The 17338-nt window shown below is 34.5% G+C and overlaps 1 protein-coding gene across 31 annotated transcripts in view; it reads left to right on the forward strand.

The window, feature by feature from the left end:
* Positions 1-16832, forward strand: part of HDAC9 (histone deacetylase 9) — a 1020499-nt gene extending 1003667 nt beyond the window's left edge. For all 31 annotated transcript variants that reach the window (XM_049093664.1, XM_049093655.1, XM_049093656.1 and 28 more), the window contains one exon: positions 10612-16832. In XM_049093664.1, the coding sequence (XP_048949621.1) occupies positions 10612-10651 (40 nt within the window). In that variant the 3' untranslated portion in view covers positions 10652-16832. The remainder of the gene's footprint in view (positions 1-10611) is intronic.
* The last annotated feature ends 506 nt before the right edge of the window (positions 16833-17338 follow it).

The raw sequence follows: 17338 nt of genomic DNA on the forward strand, positions 1-17338 counted from the left end.
TGAAAAATGAGGAAGAAGAATATCCAGTCCATTCAATCTTTAAACACTTTCTGAATATTCTGTATGTGTCAAAGTATTGAAGGGCACAGTTACAAAGACTCCTCGTAGTCCACAAAAGGTTCATATACTTGGGGAATGTATTCTTCTTTAGAAATAAATTTAGTGACTTAAAATGATAGATCAGAAGGCTGGCACAGGTCTCTTTGGGCTAAAATCAAGAGGTTGTCAGGGCTTGGGTCCTTTCTTGGAGGCTCTAGGGGAGAATCTACATCCTTGTCTTTTCCAGCTTCCAGAAGCTGCCTGCATTCCTTGGCTTGTGACCCCCCTTCCTCTATCTTCAAAGTCAGCAACTTTACATCCTGATGACCTTTCTTCACTTATCAGTTCTTTCTCTGACTGAAGGAAGAAAGCTGGACAGGCTGGTTTACAAGCTGGGAACTATTCTCTGCTTTTAAAGACTCATTAGATTAGCTCCACTAGGATAATTTAGGATAATTTCTTTATCCCAAGGTACTTAACTTTTATCACATCTAGCCATGAAAGGTTAGCATATTCACAGCTTCCAGGGATTAGAACATAGACATTTTGGGGGGCTATTATTCTTCCTACCACAGGATTAGACATGAGCAACCAACTATAATAAGTGACAAGTAATTTGCTATATTGAGCTGTAAAATAAAAGAAGATCTCACACAGGCCTAGAAATGTGGAACAAATCACAGAGCAGAACAACTGAGCCGGGGTGGAAAAATAGGATTTTACCTAGGAAATAAGAAGAAAGGTATCTAAGAGAGAAAGAATAGCTTGAGCAAACCATGTGTTTTTTTAAACTTCTACTGACAATACTCAGTCTAAAAGTACCTTCATCTCTCATCCAAACTCTTACATTAGCTTCCTTTCTAGTTCCCATATCCACTTTGCCTCCTTCCCAATCCATTTTCTACACAGCAGTCAGGGAGCTCTTAAAAACAAAACAAAACAAAACAAAACAAAACAAAACAAAACAAAACAAAAAACTGGATGGCAAATCCTGTCATGCCTTTGCTTGAAACCCTTCAATGCCTTTCCATTGCCGTTAGCATAAAGATCATCATTGTTAACAGGAACGCATAAGCGCTCCATGATCAGACCCTTCCCTTGATTTTGTATCTTATATATGAAATCTTTCCTCTTGGTTTTCTGATCTGTGTTCTAACAATGAACTAGTTTCATTTTCTTTTTTCAAATTGGGGTATACCTTACATATAATAGTACACCCAAATCAAAAGATTTTTTACCTAATCCATACTTACATGAACATCATCCAGTACCCAGAAAATTTTCTCATGTCTCTTAGTCAATGCTACTTCTTCCAGAGATTTTTTTTTATGGTTTTAATACTGTAGATTAGTTCTACCAAACTTTAAATTTCATTTAAAGGGAATCAGTAATTCATTCAGCATTTTATCTGTCTTCTTTTACTCCACTAAGCATAATGTTTTTGAGATCCATCTCATCACAGTTTGTTCATTTTTTATTATTGTGCATTATCCCCGTGTATAAACCACCCTAATTTGTTTATCCATATACCTGTGGATTCATGTTTGGCTTGTTTACCACTTGGGGCTATTAATTTATCTTGCTGTTTTTTTTTTATTGAGACAATTGATATGTAACACATATTACTAAAATGTAAAACATAATGATTTGATATATGTATATATTGTGAAATAGTTACCCCAATGACTCTAGTTAACATCTATCAGCACACATAGTTATAATTTTTTCTTGTCATGAAAACTTTTAAGATGTATTCTCTTAACAACTTTCGAACAAAAAAACTATAGTCACTATGCTGTATATTACATCTCCAGGACTTATTTATTTTGTAACTGGAAATTTGTACCTTTTGACTTCTTTTACCCATTTTGCCTCCCTCTTACCCCTACTCTCACCTCTCACAACTACCAATCTTTTCTCTGTAAGTTCAAGAGTTTTTTTAGATTCCACAAACAAGTGAGATGACACAGCATTTGTCTTTCTCCATTTGACTTATTTCACTTAATGTAATGCCCTCAAAGTCCATCCAAGTTGTCACAAATGCAAGATTTTCTTCTTATACTACATTTTATTTTTTTTAATTAAAAAAAATTTTTTTTGGAGAGAGAGAAAGAGAGAATAAGCAAGTGGAGGGAGGGCATAAGGAGAGGGAAAGAGAATCTTAAGGAGGCTCCATGCTAAGCCTCGTAGGGGGCTCAATCTCACAACTCACAAGATCATGACTTGAGCTAAAATCAAGAGTCAGCTGCTTAACGAGCTGAGCTACCCTGGCACTCCAATTTTCTTTTTTTATGGCTTAATAACATTCAATTATATCACATTTTCTTTATCCATTCATCCATTAATAGACACTTAGGCTGCTTTTATACCTTGGCTATTTTAAGTCATGCTGCAGTGAGTATGGTGGTGCATATACATTTTTAAGTTAGTGTTGTCATTCCTTTGATAAATACCCAGAAATAGAATTGCTGGATCATATGGCAATTCTGTTTCTAATTTTTTGAGAAAACTCCATACTGTTTTTCAAAGGACTACATCAATTTACAATCCCACCAACAGTGCACGAGAGTTTTCTTTTCTCCTTATCCTTGCCATCGCTTGTTATTTCTTGTCCTTTGGTAATAGCCATTCAGACAGGTATGAGATGATATCTTATTGTGGTTTTGATTTGCATTTCCCTAATTATTAGTAATATTGAATACCTTTTCATGTCCCATCAATCCTCTATATGTCTTATTTAGAAAAGTATTCAGGGATGCCTAGGTGGTTCAGTGGTTGAGCATCTGCCTTCTGCTCAGGGTATAATACCAGGGTCCTAGGATCAAGTCCCAAATCAGGATCCCCGCAGGGAGCCTGCTTCTCCCTCTGCCCATGTCTCTGACTCTCTCTGTGTGTCTCTCATGAATAAATAAAATCTGAATATATATATATATAAATATATATATTAATATATATATATTAAGATCTTCTGCCATTTAGGGCAATTATGAAAAAAGCTTCTATGAAAATTTTTATTATTGTGGTAAAAAGCACATAACATAACATTTGCCATCTGAATCATTTTTAAGTGTACAAAACAGTAGTGTTAACTGTATGGCCCGTTATTGTGCAACATATCTCTAGAACTTTTTCATCTCACAAAACTAAAGCTCTATGCCTACTAAATAACTATTTCCCTTTTTCCCCATTCCTCCAGCTTCCAACAACCATTATTCTAAGAATTTTATTCCTTTAGATATCTCATATTAGTGTAATCATGAAGTATCTGTCTTTTTGTGACTGGCTTACCTCACTTAACATAATGTCCTCAAGGTTCAACCGTATTATAGTATATGACAAAATTCCATCCTTTTTAGAGCTGAATAATATTCCATTGTAGGTATATGCCACATTTTCTTTATCATTCATCTATTAATGGACATTTAGGTTGCCTCCACCTCTTGGATACTGCGAATAATGCTTCAATGAATATGAGTGTGCAATTATCTCTTCAAGATCCTGTTTTCAATTCTTTTGGATATATACCCAGAACTGGAATTGCTGGATCATATGGTAATTATATTTTTAATTTTCTGAGGAACCTAAGTCTCTGAAATTTTCGTACAAGTTTTTATTTTGTGAACACAAGCACTCAGTTTTCTTTGATATATACCTAGGAGTGGAATCACCAAGCTATAGGGAAGCCATGTGTTTTACTTTGTGAGAAACTTCCAAACTGCTTTCCAAAATGGTTGTGCCATCTTTCATTCCCACCAGCAATGAATGACTAGTCCACCATAAGTGTCATACCTACGGTGACACCCTTCAGCCACAGGGGCATACTCCAATAATCAACGTCCACATCTAGCCCTGACTCCTCCTGTCATATCTACACCTACACTATGTAAAATCAGTCTTCAAAATTTTAGCCTTCCTAGTGGGTATGTAAGAGTATCTTATTGTGGTTTTTACATTTTTTCCACAGACCTATATTCATGTTCACATCACGCCTCTTGGCACACATCCTTCCCTCGTTTGGAACTTATCTTACTTTTCCTCCCACTGACCCTATGTTGGCCTCTCCATTTTCTTCCACTACCCTTTAGATCTCAGATCAAATATCACTTCCTCTTCTTGGAGAATATTCACTGACCATCAATTCTGAAATTAGATCAGATACCTCTGTTATATTTCCTGTGTCTCCTCTATACTTCTAGTACCTAGAACATAGCCAGAGTACATCATAGACACTCAGTAATTATTATTTGAGTCAGTGAAAAATTCGATGAAGTGTGAAATGTCAGAACCAGTAGAGATGTGGAGCTTTGGAGGCTGTGGGAAGGTAAACTATGGTAGCTGTTCTGGAAAGCAATTTAGTACCATTTACTATACACAAAACATATGACCTAGTAATCCTGCTCCTGTGGTGTATACTGAAGACTTTCTCATCTAGAATCATTAAAGTACAGGTACTAGGAAGTTCACTACAGCTTTATTCAGAGGGGGTCAAACCTGGGGTCCATTATTGAGAGAATGGATAGTTAAAATGTGGCAGATATATACCATGGAGATGCCAGGTAGTTCTTAGCAGCTACAGACTAGATAAACATAACTGCATGGATAGATTTAATAAATGCAGTACTAAGTAAAAAAGTTAAGCAACAGAAATTATATATATGTATATAAAAATAAAATTTACAAAAAATAAAAATATATGCCCACAAAATAATAATATATAGCTCTGAAGAACACCTTACAAATAAAATAATGTACATAGTATTAGATTGCCTGCCTTGGAGGAGGAAGAGAAAGCAAGATACAAAGAGATTAAATTAAATAAATAGAACAAGAGAAAATATGTCTTATTCAATAGCATTATTAATATAAGTTTTAAAATACTGTTTTAAAAATCATAAGAAATGAAATACATTTAAGGAAATGTACAAGAATTTAAGGAAAATACAGGAATTTAATTTTACACTATATATTTTCTCTGGTTAAATTCTTTACTTTCTGCTTTACATTTTTCTAAGTTTTCTTAACCTGGGATCGCTGGATAGGTTTCAGCCCTATCTTCTGTCACTGCATAACCTGCTGAGCCCACAATGCAGCTAGTCCCTCCAGCTGGTCAACTCATGTCACTAGCCTCAATGCCATGCTCATACCTATGGTGACACCCTTCAGCCACAGAAGCATACTCAAATAATCAAGGCCCACATCTATCCCTGACTCCTCCTGTCAGTAGCTTGCATCATTGGCTCAACTAGCCCCTTCAGTTAAGTACTTATACCCCATCAGCCTAAGTCCCAACACTGGCTTCCACTGCTGTGTGCCTCTGAGAAGGCCTTGCAACTACAGGAGTACATGCCAAGACCCAGGGCTACTGCAGGCAAGTGTGTACACCACCAGCTCCAGCCACCACAGTGGCTGTCCTGGTCCCTAGCTGCTGTACTTGAAGAAGATACTGAGGACCCCAAAATCCCTTGCAGTCACTCTAACACCTCCCCATCCTCCGCCATCACAGTGCTTATGAAAGACTACACAGCTGTCAGTGTTACAGACCTGAGACACTTGAGCCAACTAAATATGATGCCTCCCTGCCCCAGACACAGAGCTACAGGGATCATGAATAATCAGGGAAATCTGACACCACCAAAGGAACTGAGTAAACTTCTAGTAACTGACCCAAGGAAATGGAGATACATGAATTGCCTGAAAAAGAATTAGAAATAATTGTTCTAAAGATACTCAGAAAGTTACAGGAGAATACAAACAATTTAATAAAAATCAGGAAAACAATAAAAGAACAAAATGAGTTCAACAAAGAGACAGAAAACAGAAAATAATCAAAAAAGGTTTGGAGCTGAAGAATACAATAACTGAATTAAAGAATTCAGTACAGAGCTCAACATCATACTGAACCAAGCAGAAGAAAGAATAAATGAAATTGAAGACAGATAGTTTGAAATTATTCAGTCAGAGGAGCAAAAATTAAAAAAAGGAATGAAGAAAGTGTAAGGGATTCATAGGAAACCATTAAGACAATCTATGAATTATTGGAGTCTCAGGAGAAAGTGACAGAAAGTTTATTTAAAGTAATAATGGGGGGCAGCCCGGGTGGCTCAACAGTTTAGCGCCTGCCTTCAGCCCAGGGCCTGATCCTGGAGACCTGGGATCGAGTCTCACATCAGGCTCCCGGCATGAAGCCTGCTTCTCCCTCTGCCTGTGTCTCTGCCTCTCTCTCTCTGTCTCTCATGAATAAATAAATAAAAACAATCTTAAAAGAAAAAGAAAAAATAATAAAGTAATAATGGCTGAACTTCCCAAACCTGAGGAAAGATTTAGATATCCAAGTTTATGAAGCTAATAGGTCAGCCCCAAATTCCAATCCAAAATGATCTTAATAAAATAATAATAATAAAACTGTCTATATTAAAGACAGAAATGTAAAAGTATCGAGAAAAATATCTCATACTGGGGAACTCTTCATCAGACTGAGTGGATTTCTCAACAAAAACCCCGGAAGCCAGGAGACAGTAGGATGATATTTTCAAAATGCTGAAATTAAAAACCTGCCAACCAGATTAGTTTACTTAGCAAAGTTGTCCTTCAGAAATGAAGGTGAGATAAAAATTTTCCCAAAAAACAGAAGCTGAGTTAGTTCTTCATCACAACACCTGCCTTACAAGAAATGCTGAAAGGAGTTCCATAAGCTGAAAAAGAAAGGATAATAATAAGCAACATAAAAACAAAACATGAAAATATTCTCTACACAAGTAAATGTAAGAACACAGAATCAGAATGCCCTAATACTGTGAAATGTTGTGTTAATCACTTAACTCTAGCATAAATTCTAAAGGACACAAGTGTTAAAAATAGCTGTAGCTACAGTAATTCACTAACAGATATATCCCTGAAATTCTAACATGAAAAAAATGTAAGGAGGAAGAGTAAAAGGGTACAGTTTTGCATGTGATCAAAATTAGGTTGTTATCAGCTTACATAGATTTTTATAGATACAAGATGTTTCAAGATTGCCTCAGACTAACCATAAAACAAAGAGCTATGTAGATACACATGAAATAAAGAGAAGGAAATCAAGTATACCGTTCTGAAGAAATATCAATTCAAAATGAAGACATCAAGAGAGAAAGAAAGGAACAAAGGGACTACAAAACAGCCAGAAAGCAATTAACAAAATGGTAATAGTAAGCCCTTAGAGAGAAACAATTATTTTAAATGTAAGTGGATTAAATTCTTCAATCAAAAGGCATAGAGTGGCTAAATGGATTTAAACAAACAAACGAGACCCTTACTGGTTACTGCTTACAAAAGACTACTTCAGTTTTAAGGACACACATAGGCTCAAAGTGAAAGGATGGAAAAAGATATTCTGTGCAAATGGAAACCAAAATAGTAGGAGTAGCATACTTATATCAGAAAAAATAGACTTTGGAAAAAAATAACAAGAGATCAGTTCATCAAGGGAATACAACAATTGTAAATACTTATGCAGCCAACACCATAACCCTTAAATATATTGAGCAAATACTAACAGGCCTGGAAAGCATAATATACAGCAATACAATAATAGTAGGAAACTTCAGTACCCCCACTTTTTCTAATGGATACATCTTCCAGACAAGACAATCAATAAGAAAACATCAGACTTGATCTATACTTTAGACCAAATGGATCTAACAGACATGTACAAAACATTTCATCCAACAGCAGGAAAATACACATTTTACTCAAGTGTACACAGAACATTATCCAGGACAAATCACATGTTATGTCATGAAACAAGTCTTAACAAATTTTAAAAGACTGAACTAATACCAAGTATCTTTTGTGACCACAATACTATGAAATTCAGGACGAATAACAAGAGGAAAACTGGAAAATCCACAAAAATGTGGAAATTAACAGACTCTTGAACAGCTAATGGATCAAGGATAGAAGCAAAAGAAAATCCAAAAAATATATTGAAACAAAAATGGAAACACAATATAACGAAACTTCTGGGATAAAGCAAATGCAGCGTTAAGAGGCAAACTTACAGCAATAAATACCTACCTAAGTACATACATAGATACATACATAATCTACAACAATCCTTATATCTTAAGGAACCTCTAGAAAAAGAACAGACTAAGCCCCAACTTACAATGAAATATTATTCAGCCATAAAAGAGAAGATTCAACCTGGGTGAACCAGAGGGCATTATGCTACATGACATAAGGCAGAGTAAGAAAAATATTTATCTGTATGATCTTATTTATATGTGAAACCTAAAAACTTTGACTTCGGTATGTGTATCAGATGATGGATATTAACTAAGCCTATTATGATAATCATTTCACAGTATATGTAAATCAAACCATCTTGAACTTATACAATGATATATGTCAATTATTTCTGAATAAAACTGGGAAAAGTCCATGTTAAACTTATAGAAACAGAAAACAGAACGTTAGTTACCAGAGGCTAGAAGTTGGGGGAAATGGAGCAGTGTTGGTCAAAAAGTACAAACTTTTGGTTATAAAATGAATAAATTCCAGGGATCTAATGTAAGGAAAGGTGACTAGAGTTACCAATACTCTATTGTATGCATGAAAGTTGCTGTGAGATTAAATCCTGAATATTCTTACCATAACAACAACAACAAAAGGGTATTTATGTGGGGTGAAAGATGTGTTTTTGTGGTAAACATTTTGCAATATATATGTCTATCAAATCATCACATTGCACTTTAAATTTATATAATATTGTATGTCAGGTCTCAAGGCTGGAAAAAATTAGGAAAATTCAGTCTCCATTAGGGTACCTAGTTTGAGGATTCTACACCTGTATTATCCACATATTCTAAGATGTAAATAAGTTTGCATGTTTACATATAAATTATTCTCTTAAATGTTTTCCTTAAGAATTTTCTTCTCAGAATGCAGATCATTTTTGTTTGGAAAGATTTAAATTGAGTATGACTCACTTAAATAGCTTTTATCTTACATAGCAAATCTAAACACTTTCTCACAGTCTCCTTATCCAGTACACTCTTGGGCAGGCTATAACTTCCTAAGAAATGATTTTTTTTTTTTTTTGTATTCCACATGGACTCATTTGGAACTCCCTCTTTTGGGTAATGTTAAATAATGAATAGCTGATATTACTCACTCTTTAGAGGATGAGTTAAAATTTTTTTCATTACCATATCATTGATAAAACTTGATTTTAAGATTTTAAATTTATTATAAAAACACTAAGTTAAATGGAAACTACTTAGAGATGCCTAGAAATATTGGCTTTTTTCTTATTATAAATCTATTAAAAATGGCTAAATAGTCCATTTGTCTTCATAAACAGCTGTGTTTTAAAGATGGCATTTTTTTCTAATATGAAAGTAACTCATTATAGAATACTAGCAAGTATAAACTGTATGAAAAAGAAAATGAAAGCCACCTATCTATTATTCCACCACCCAAAGAGAGCCATCATCTAAATATTGTGTTTCCTTAGTTTCCTGTGGTAGCACAGGCATGACTCTGTATCTGTGTGCCATTCACACAATTTTATGCATAGGCTAGATGACAAAGGGACAAATCCAAAATATTAAATAAGTAATGTCTCATAGTGTTTATTACTTACAAGCCAATTTTATTTCCTTTTTTTAAACCTTCATTAACTCTGCTAAGAACATTTTTTCCCCACGTTTTTGAACCTAAAGCCACAGCTTCACAGAAGTGTAGTTAGAACATTAGCAAATTGAAGCATTAGCAAATCACAGAGCTCAGATTCAAAATCAATTCTCTTGTCCTCTCAAAACCTAGTTTTCTTCTCTCAATAATCCAACTACTTCATGTATTTGGATATCTGCTACAATCTGTCCCTTTGACTAAATTAAAAATCATTTTAAAAGTTTGCCTTAAAACACCCTCAGAGTGTTACTAAATTAAGTTTAAGTATCAAGTATACATTTTCAAGCAATTAGTTTTGGTTTTGCCTGAGCAGAACACCCCACAGATGATGTCGAATAAAAGCTATTTACACACTACCATAGAGCATTTCTTGTAAAAACGTTGGTTCTGTAGCAGCGATTTGCTAATCAAATTCAGAATTTGATTTGAAATGCCTCCGGCAGGCAGCCAATCCAGTTATGAAAGAACAGAAGCAAAAACTAGAGCCCTGGTGAGTCTCCTCCAGAAGCAAGCTGGGTCCTTTGCTCTCATTAGCACACTGGTTCCATAGGAAATCATTGTAATTGCTCCTAAAATAAAATATTATAGTTAATTTTTTCAATAAATTATTGGACCATCCTAGACACAAAACATGTACATTTCAGAATCTAGAATTATAAAATATTTTGACATGTTTTAATATAAACAGGAACATTTCCAATGATTGCTTGGATCTAAAATGTTTTTCCACTTGACATTTGTTTATACTTCCTAGGAAAGAAACTCTATTTATGGATAACTGAATAACACAAATAAACATCAGAGAGAGCTGAAAAATCAGCTTTGATTATGCATGAAAATCTACAATGTCATTGTGTACTCTTATGCCGTATTCTGATTGCCTGTTTATTTTTACAGAACTGCTGGTGAGCCTATGGAAGAGGAGCCAGCCTTGTGAAGTGCCAAGCCCCCCCACCCCCATATTTCCTGTGTGTGACATCATTGTGTATCCCCCCACCCAGCACCCTCAGACATGTCTTGTCTGCTGCCTGGGTGGCACAGATTCGATGTAACATAAACACTGGGCACAAAATTCTGAACAGCAGCTTCACTTGTTCTTTGGATGGACTTGAAAGGGCATTAAAGATTCCTTAAACGTAACTGCTGTGATTCTAAAGTTACAGTAAACCACGATTGGAAGAAACTCCTTCCAGCATACTTTTAATATGCTGGGTGACCCACTCCTAGGCCCAGAGTATGAACTAATAACATCCAGTACAGCATTAGATACTGTTAATTATTATGGATGCTACGACAGCCAGTGAAATTTTGGGCAAAACCTAAGAAATACTCATTCCTGACATTCTGATCAGTTTTTTATTGGGTAATTTTTGTCAGTCTTAAATTGTTTACAGGATTTGCTTTCAGCTATGAACGGATAGCAGTTCCCAACATATTGCAAGGGTTGTTTTGTTTTGTTTGTTTTTTGGCCTTTGTTTTAACACATGATTCAACTCTTGCTAGTAAGAGTTCAAGATGGAGAAACTGGGATGAGGCTTTTTTCAGTGGAATAAACCATGCTAAATCTCAAAGTCCAAATGCCAAAGGAACCTCACATACTGTATGTAATGGTGCAATATTTTATGTCACATTTTTTGAGAAAAATAACCCTATTTCCCTGATATCCCTCTGTGCATCCCCACACATGGAGATTTACAATTGTATTTGAGGATGAGGTCTCCCCCCTCATACATCCCTTGCTCTGATGATAGTAGTTTCAAGCATATGTTCAACATAAGATGGTCTTAATTTTTTCCAAATCCATTAAGAACTTAGTTCTCACTTTTCATCTTTCCTCCATCACATCCTTTCTTCTTACCTTTCATCCTTCCTTCCTATAGAAAAGCTAAAGATTACCCGTAATCTCCCCAATTACTCAGGAGCCTTGAGTATTTCGTGTTTGGGTTTTTTTTGTTTGTTGGTTGGTTGGTTTGTTTTACTTTTCAGGTTAACACGGTTGCTTGGCCTGATGTATTCTTTTAGCTGTGACATCATTGAGGTGAAGCAATGTTACTGAATTTTCTAGATCTTGAAAATGTGTTAATGAAGGCATTGCCTATTTGAAGTCACCTTGAATTGTGTTAACCTTAAAGTTGTGCCTTCCTGTGGAGAAAAGACAAACACAAAAACATAAATTTAACCTTCACACATGTTGCCTTAATGTCAAAGGCTAAAAATAAAGGACATTTATTTCTGAGATTAAAAGCAATTTACTAAATATTAGTAGGTTATGCCCCTACCTCCCAAAATTTTATTTCAATGTATAACTCAAACACCTAAAGATATTGATGTAGAATACCTCACAGTATTTAATATCTGATGATGCTTTTGAAAGAGTTGTTTCTTTTATATATTTTCCTAACTCAAAGGATATATTAAAGCCATAAGTGAAGATTGTCATGCTTTTATTCAGAAATCTGAAAGAAACCTTAATTAAAACAAGGTTTTAGGGAAGGCCATGATATGAAAGATATAGAACAATATGGTTTTAGTTAAAGAGGACTCTAACCTGTAAATCAAAGATGAAAGATCTCACTCAAGTAGAATTATATAACTCCCTTTTGTTATACAGTCAGACCATATTTTTCATGCATTTGGTTTTTTTAGGATTACCATTTTAATTTTAAAGACTTTTATTACATATACAAAAATGGCTCAATACTTGGTTTAACATCTTAGAAATTTGAGACACTCTTTGAAATAGGAAATCTTAAATGGAATGTAATTCAGTATTAGTTAAAAATTAGTTTTATTGCATAAGAGTAAGGTCAATCTAGATTCACAATAGTAATGAATTTTTGCAAAAAAAATATTTTCGAAGAAATTCATGCAATCTTGTTTGCTAGCTCTTGCTATTTTCCATAATTGCTTGAGGAGATTTACTTACAGAAAACCAAATAGTGGAGCCAAAGAAAACACACACACACCTTGACAAGGAAAGTTATATTGTATTTTAATTGGAAATGTAATTGTGACTTTTAAAAATCAACTTCATAATAACAAATCTCTGTTACTACTTTCCATCCTCCCAGATATTTTTTAGATGTTGAATAAGAAAATGAAACAGATTAGTGCAATCATAGTAATTTACTGAAGCTTCCTGTAATAATTTTGCCACATACTTATTATACATAGCCATCAAACTGATAAAGCCAAATCACTAGGACATCTCCATGGTTATTTAGATTTAAAACATGACACATTAATGAGTTAATCACACATCCTTCCATGTGATACTGTACCCAATTGGTTGCAGTTAGGGTCTTTAGGATACCAAGAGGCAGATAAACTATGGAGAGGATTAATCACAGCTGAATGTAGTATTAAGAACAGAATGCCAGTACTTTTTGATTATACCATTACAAGCTATAGGATAGCCTTCAGGGACGGAATGGAGGCTTTTGGAGAATATCAACACTTCTTTTGAAATAGACCAGCACTTTTTGAAAGGGTGGTTTCACTTGGTAATCATTTTCTTCACTTACACACTTAATTTCTATTGCTCATAATAGTAAGAGGTTATTAGAAGAACTCCCCTCTAAACATTATCAGCAACATGTCTTTCTGATCCATACTTTGAAGGCTAAATACATAAGCTTTCTCACAATCTCATAACTTATGCATGATGAATAAAAATGATGACTTTTGAGAAATCAATTAATAAATAATCCCAGGGCTTTGATAAGATTTGATAATAAGTACAAAAAAGAAAATTAAGTTTCTCAATTATGTACTATAATCCAGGGTTAAATATAAAGTTGAAAAACAGACAATTTTATTAGGATAATAAGTAAAATGGACTTCAAGTGATAATTGAGGCTATATAATTATTGCTTAGTAAATGGAAAGAATGTTTTCAAGTGAAATATTTTAAAACATTTTTAACATATTTACATCAATATCAGAGATAGAAATCTGCTTTTAGAGAAAATGGAGATACTCGTGCAAAACTGTTGCAAATCGCATTTCCATAACCAATCACAAGAATTGAAATCTTGCCTTCAGTTTTTACTATAACCCTTTGCAAACTTTCACATACCTCTCACTGAGGATAGGTGAGGCATCTGGCTGGCTCAGTTGGTAGAGCATGTAACTCTTGATCTTGGGGTTGTAAGCTCAACCCCACATTGGGTGTAAAGATTACTTAGAAATAAAACCTTTTAAAAAAAAGAAAAAGAAAACGTGGTGGATTTGAAAGCAGGATGTCTCCTCACACAATTTCAGAAACTGTAGAGCTGGTCTCTCCTAACAGCTTAGTACTATTTTATTTCCAAAGGTCATTCATAAAGCTTTGTGGATTTACTGGATTTCTTCACAGATTCCATATGGAAATAAAATAGAATTATCATGTGGAAAGTCTCCTGGGAGAAAATTTCTCTTCAATCAGGACTTTTATACTTATTTTTTATGCCAGCATCTATGTTTAGGGTGGTTTATTTAAATATTTATTACTATTTATCTTCTGAAAGTTTACACTCAACTTGTCTCAGTGAAAGTATTAAATGTCTAATAGCCACAAAACAAGCCAAAGGTTTCTGTCTTAAAAGCAATTCATTCTGAGCTGGAAATAATCATTTTGTCAGAGTTTGACATTGTCATTTCTAGGGGTATCTATCTTAACATTCTCTTCCTGCTTCAGGAATGAAATGACTTGCTGAAAAATAGGAAAAAGAAAAGAAGTAGGGAAAAACACCTGTTTAACTCTTCCGTAAAGAGGGCATTTTCACCTCCAAAAGAAATGAAAACCAGATTATCTAAGCTAAGAAATGGAGGCATTTTATTGTTGTCTTTAAAACTGATCATCAACATGGTCATGATCTTCATCAAATATCTCTTGTGTTCCCAGAGGACACAATTATATTTTGGTCTCCAGCAGTATTATATACTATTTACTGCCTTTTGAATGAAGTATTAGGTGTATTATATCACCTGAATCAGTACCATCACTAAAATACATAAGTGCCTATCTGTGGCTTCTTTTCTCAGTCATATTTACATTGAAAACCATAGCCCTTGCCTCCTTGATTTTACTCTATCAAATGCCTCACGAAACACAGCATGCTTGTCATATAGTCCAGAGTATAAATTTTTTAGATAAACATGGTATATAGGACTCTAGAACTTGATTTCTCCAAATCAGCTCCAGTCTATGTTTTTTATAATATACATGGCTGGTTTTATATAATGGCTTATGCAACAGCTGAGTCAGTTATAATATGTTGGAAATAGCTGGGTCAGACAATTGAAACTTAGACTGTTGATCTGGGGCTTTTTGGACTTGATCTCAATGATAGAGTAATAGGATTGTAACAATTTCTCAAACCATCTTAATTCTCAAACTGGAACTTTTAGCAAATACGTGATGAATTCACCATACAGGGCCAGTCTTAGTAACCAACAATTTCCTTTCCACTCTTCTTTCCCTTGTCTAACTGCCAATAACAAACTGCCATATCTAAACTATCAGAGTAATTTCTTAAATCTCTATGTTTCCTAAGTAGAAACAACCTCAGCAACTTATATTCTGAGACACTACTAGGTATACTTTGAGTCATGCCAATTTACATAAACTCTAGTATAGATTCTCTTTATCTTCCTTTTTATCTCTTCCTTTTCAAGAGCTACTTGACTTTTTTTTACTATTCTTATTTTAAAATATAGACCCAGTTATTGTGTTTTGGCCTACAGTCTTGGATTTGGCACTTTATTTTATTAATACAGAATTTTTCTTTTGGTCTCAAATGTGGTTTCCCACCATTCTTGGTACTGCCTACTTCTGTTGTACTAGTTATAGCAGTAAGAAGATTATATATACTCTCCATGCCGTTTGGATGATGCCTTTCTGAGTAAACTCAGAAGCATAAACTCTAACCTGAAGAAAAAATGCCAGAGGAGTAATTTTAAATCAATATAATTTGGAAATAAGATATTATTTCCAGACTATTCAAAGAAAATTGGAGTCTTTTATTTTTCTGTTTGGGCCTTAGGCACAATAGAGGCAAATGTTGCAACATCAAATAAAATAAAGGAGGGTCAAATGTTTTGTGGGACAATGTCGTCATGTCCTTTAAGCTTCATGGTTGTGCCCTTTCTTAGAGTTGGCATTTTATGACACTTGATATCTTGCAGCAGCTTCAGGCTGTTGCTTTTATTAACTTAAACTTGAGTAGAAGTGAAGTAATATAACAACTTAGGAATTAAGAATTCTGAGATCTAAAGAGGAATCACACTTTCCTGGGGATGAAAAAAAATGTTTTTAGATAAAAATCTACATATGCTTTTTCTAATTTTAAGATTCTCAAATTTTTCTGGATAAGCAATGTCAGTGTCTATCTCCACAATAGCTGGGTTATATGAAATTGCCCTTTCAGTGGTTGCTAGGCATAAGAAGCATTCTGTTACAAGTGAATGACCATTTTGTAGATTATACCTTGTCAGTTTGTGTCATTTGAAAGCAAATATCCTGATATTTTTAAACAAGGTGGGCAGGGCAGGCAGGAAACGAATATTTATTACTCTCATGATTAAACAACTTTAGACCAGGCTTGTTGATGTGTATGCCAATAATCTGGAGTTTCTGGCTTTGTGTAAAATTAAAATGTCTTTTCTATTGTGGTCTGATATCTGTTTCTGTAATAAGATCAGTTTGTTGTCCTCTGTGCACCAGTGGTTTTGCCCTTAATTTTTTTGGCTAGCATTCACCAAAATCTGTCATCCAGAGCTGCTGAGAAAAATACTTGTTGCCAAACTTCTTTTCTTAAAATTGTGCTGCCAGTGATGTTTTCCCAGATGTGAAAAATAATTATCTAATAAAGGATTAATACCTAATAACAATACCATTGTTGAACATGCTCATGGAATGTTTACCTTCTTTAGGATTCCTTTTTTTGTATTTGAAAATATTGAATGGATAATTCAATGGTGTGTTCCAAATTAATGTCAATGTTGTTAATGTTGTGATTTTCCTTCAAAGAGGATGAAAGATTTCCTTTTGTCTTGTGTTTTCTACTGAATTAGATTTTCCTCTAGTCCTAGTGTGAATAAAAGCTGTTTGAAATAAAAGTGTTCTTATTTGTCTACCTCCTTGGTGTCCACTGCTAGACTCTGAATACTAGATATTTGGCAAGTGTTTGTTGAATAGATAAAATATTAATTATAAGTTACTGTGACATATACTGTTTCACTTTCAAAAACTGAAAGGCTATTGGCAAATAAATCCCCTTTACAAGGGGAAAGGAGAAAAAATGAGTGGGAAATATCAGAAAGGGAGACAGAACACTAGAGACTCCTAACTCTGGGAAATGAACTAGGGGTGGTGGAAGGGGAGGTGGGCGGGGGTTGGGGGTGACTGGGTGACGGCACTGAGGTGGGCACTTGACGGGATGAGCACTGGGTGTTATTCTATATGTTGGCAAATTGAACACCAATAAAAAATAAATTTATTTAAAAATCCCCTTTACAATGTGAGAATTAAAAAAGACGAAAAAGTTGGTTAAAACAGAGTTGCTGTTTGAATGTAATGTGCTGCTCAGGATAACGAATAGCTAACACTGGTTAAGCCCAAACTTGTGCCTGTTACTTTACT

The sequence above is a fragment of the Canis lupus genome, chromosome 14 (genome assembly GCF_003254725.2).
Source record: "Canis lupus dingo isolate Sandy chromosome 14, ASM325472v2, whole genome shotgun sequence".
Classification (NCBI taxonomy): domain Eukaryota; kingdom Metazoa; phylum Chordata; class Mammalia; order Carnivora; family Canidae; genus Canis; species Canis lupus.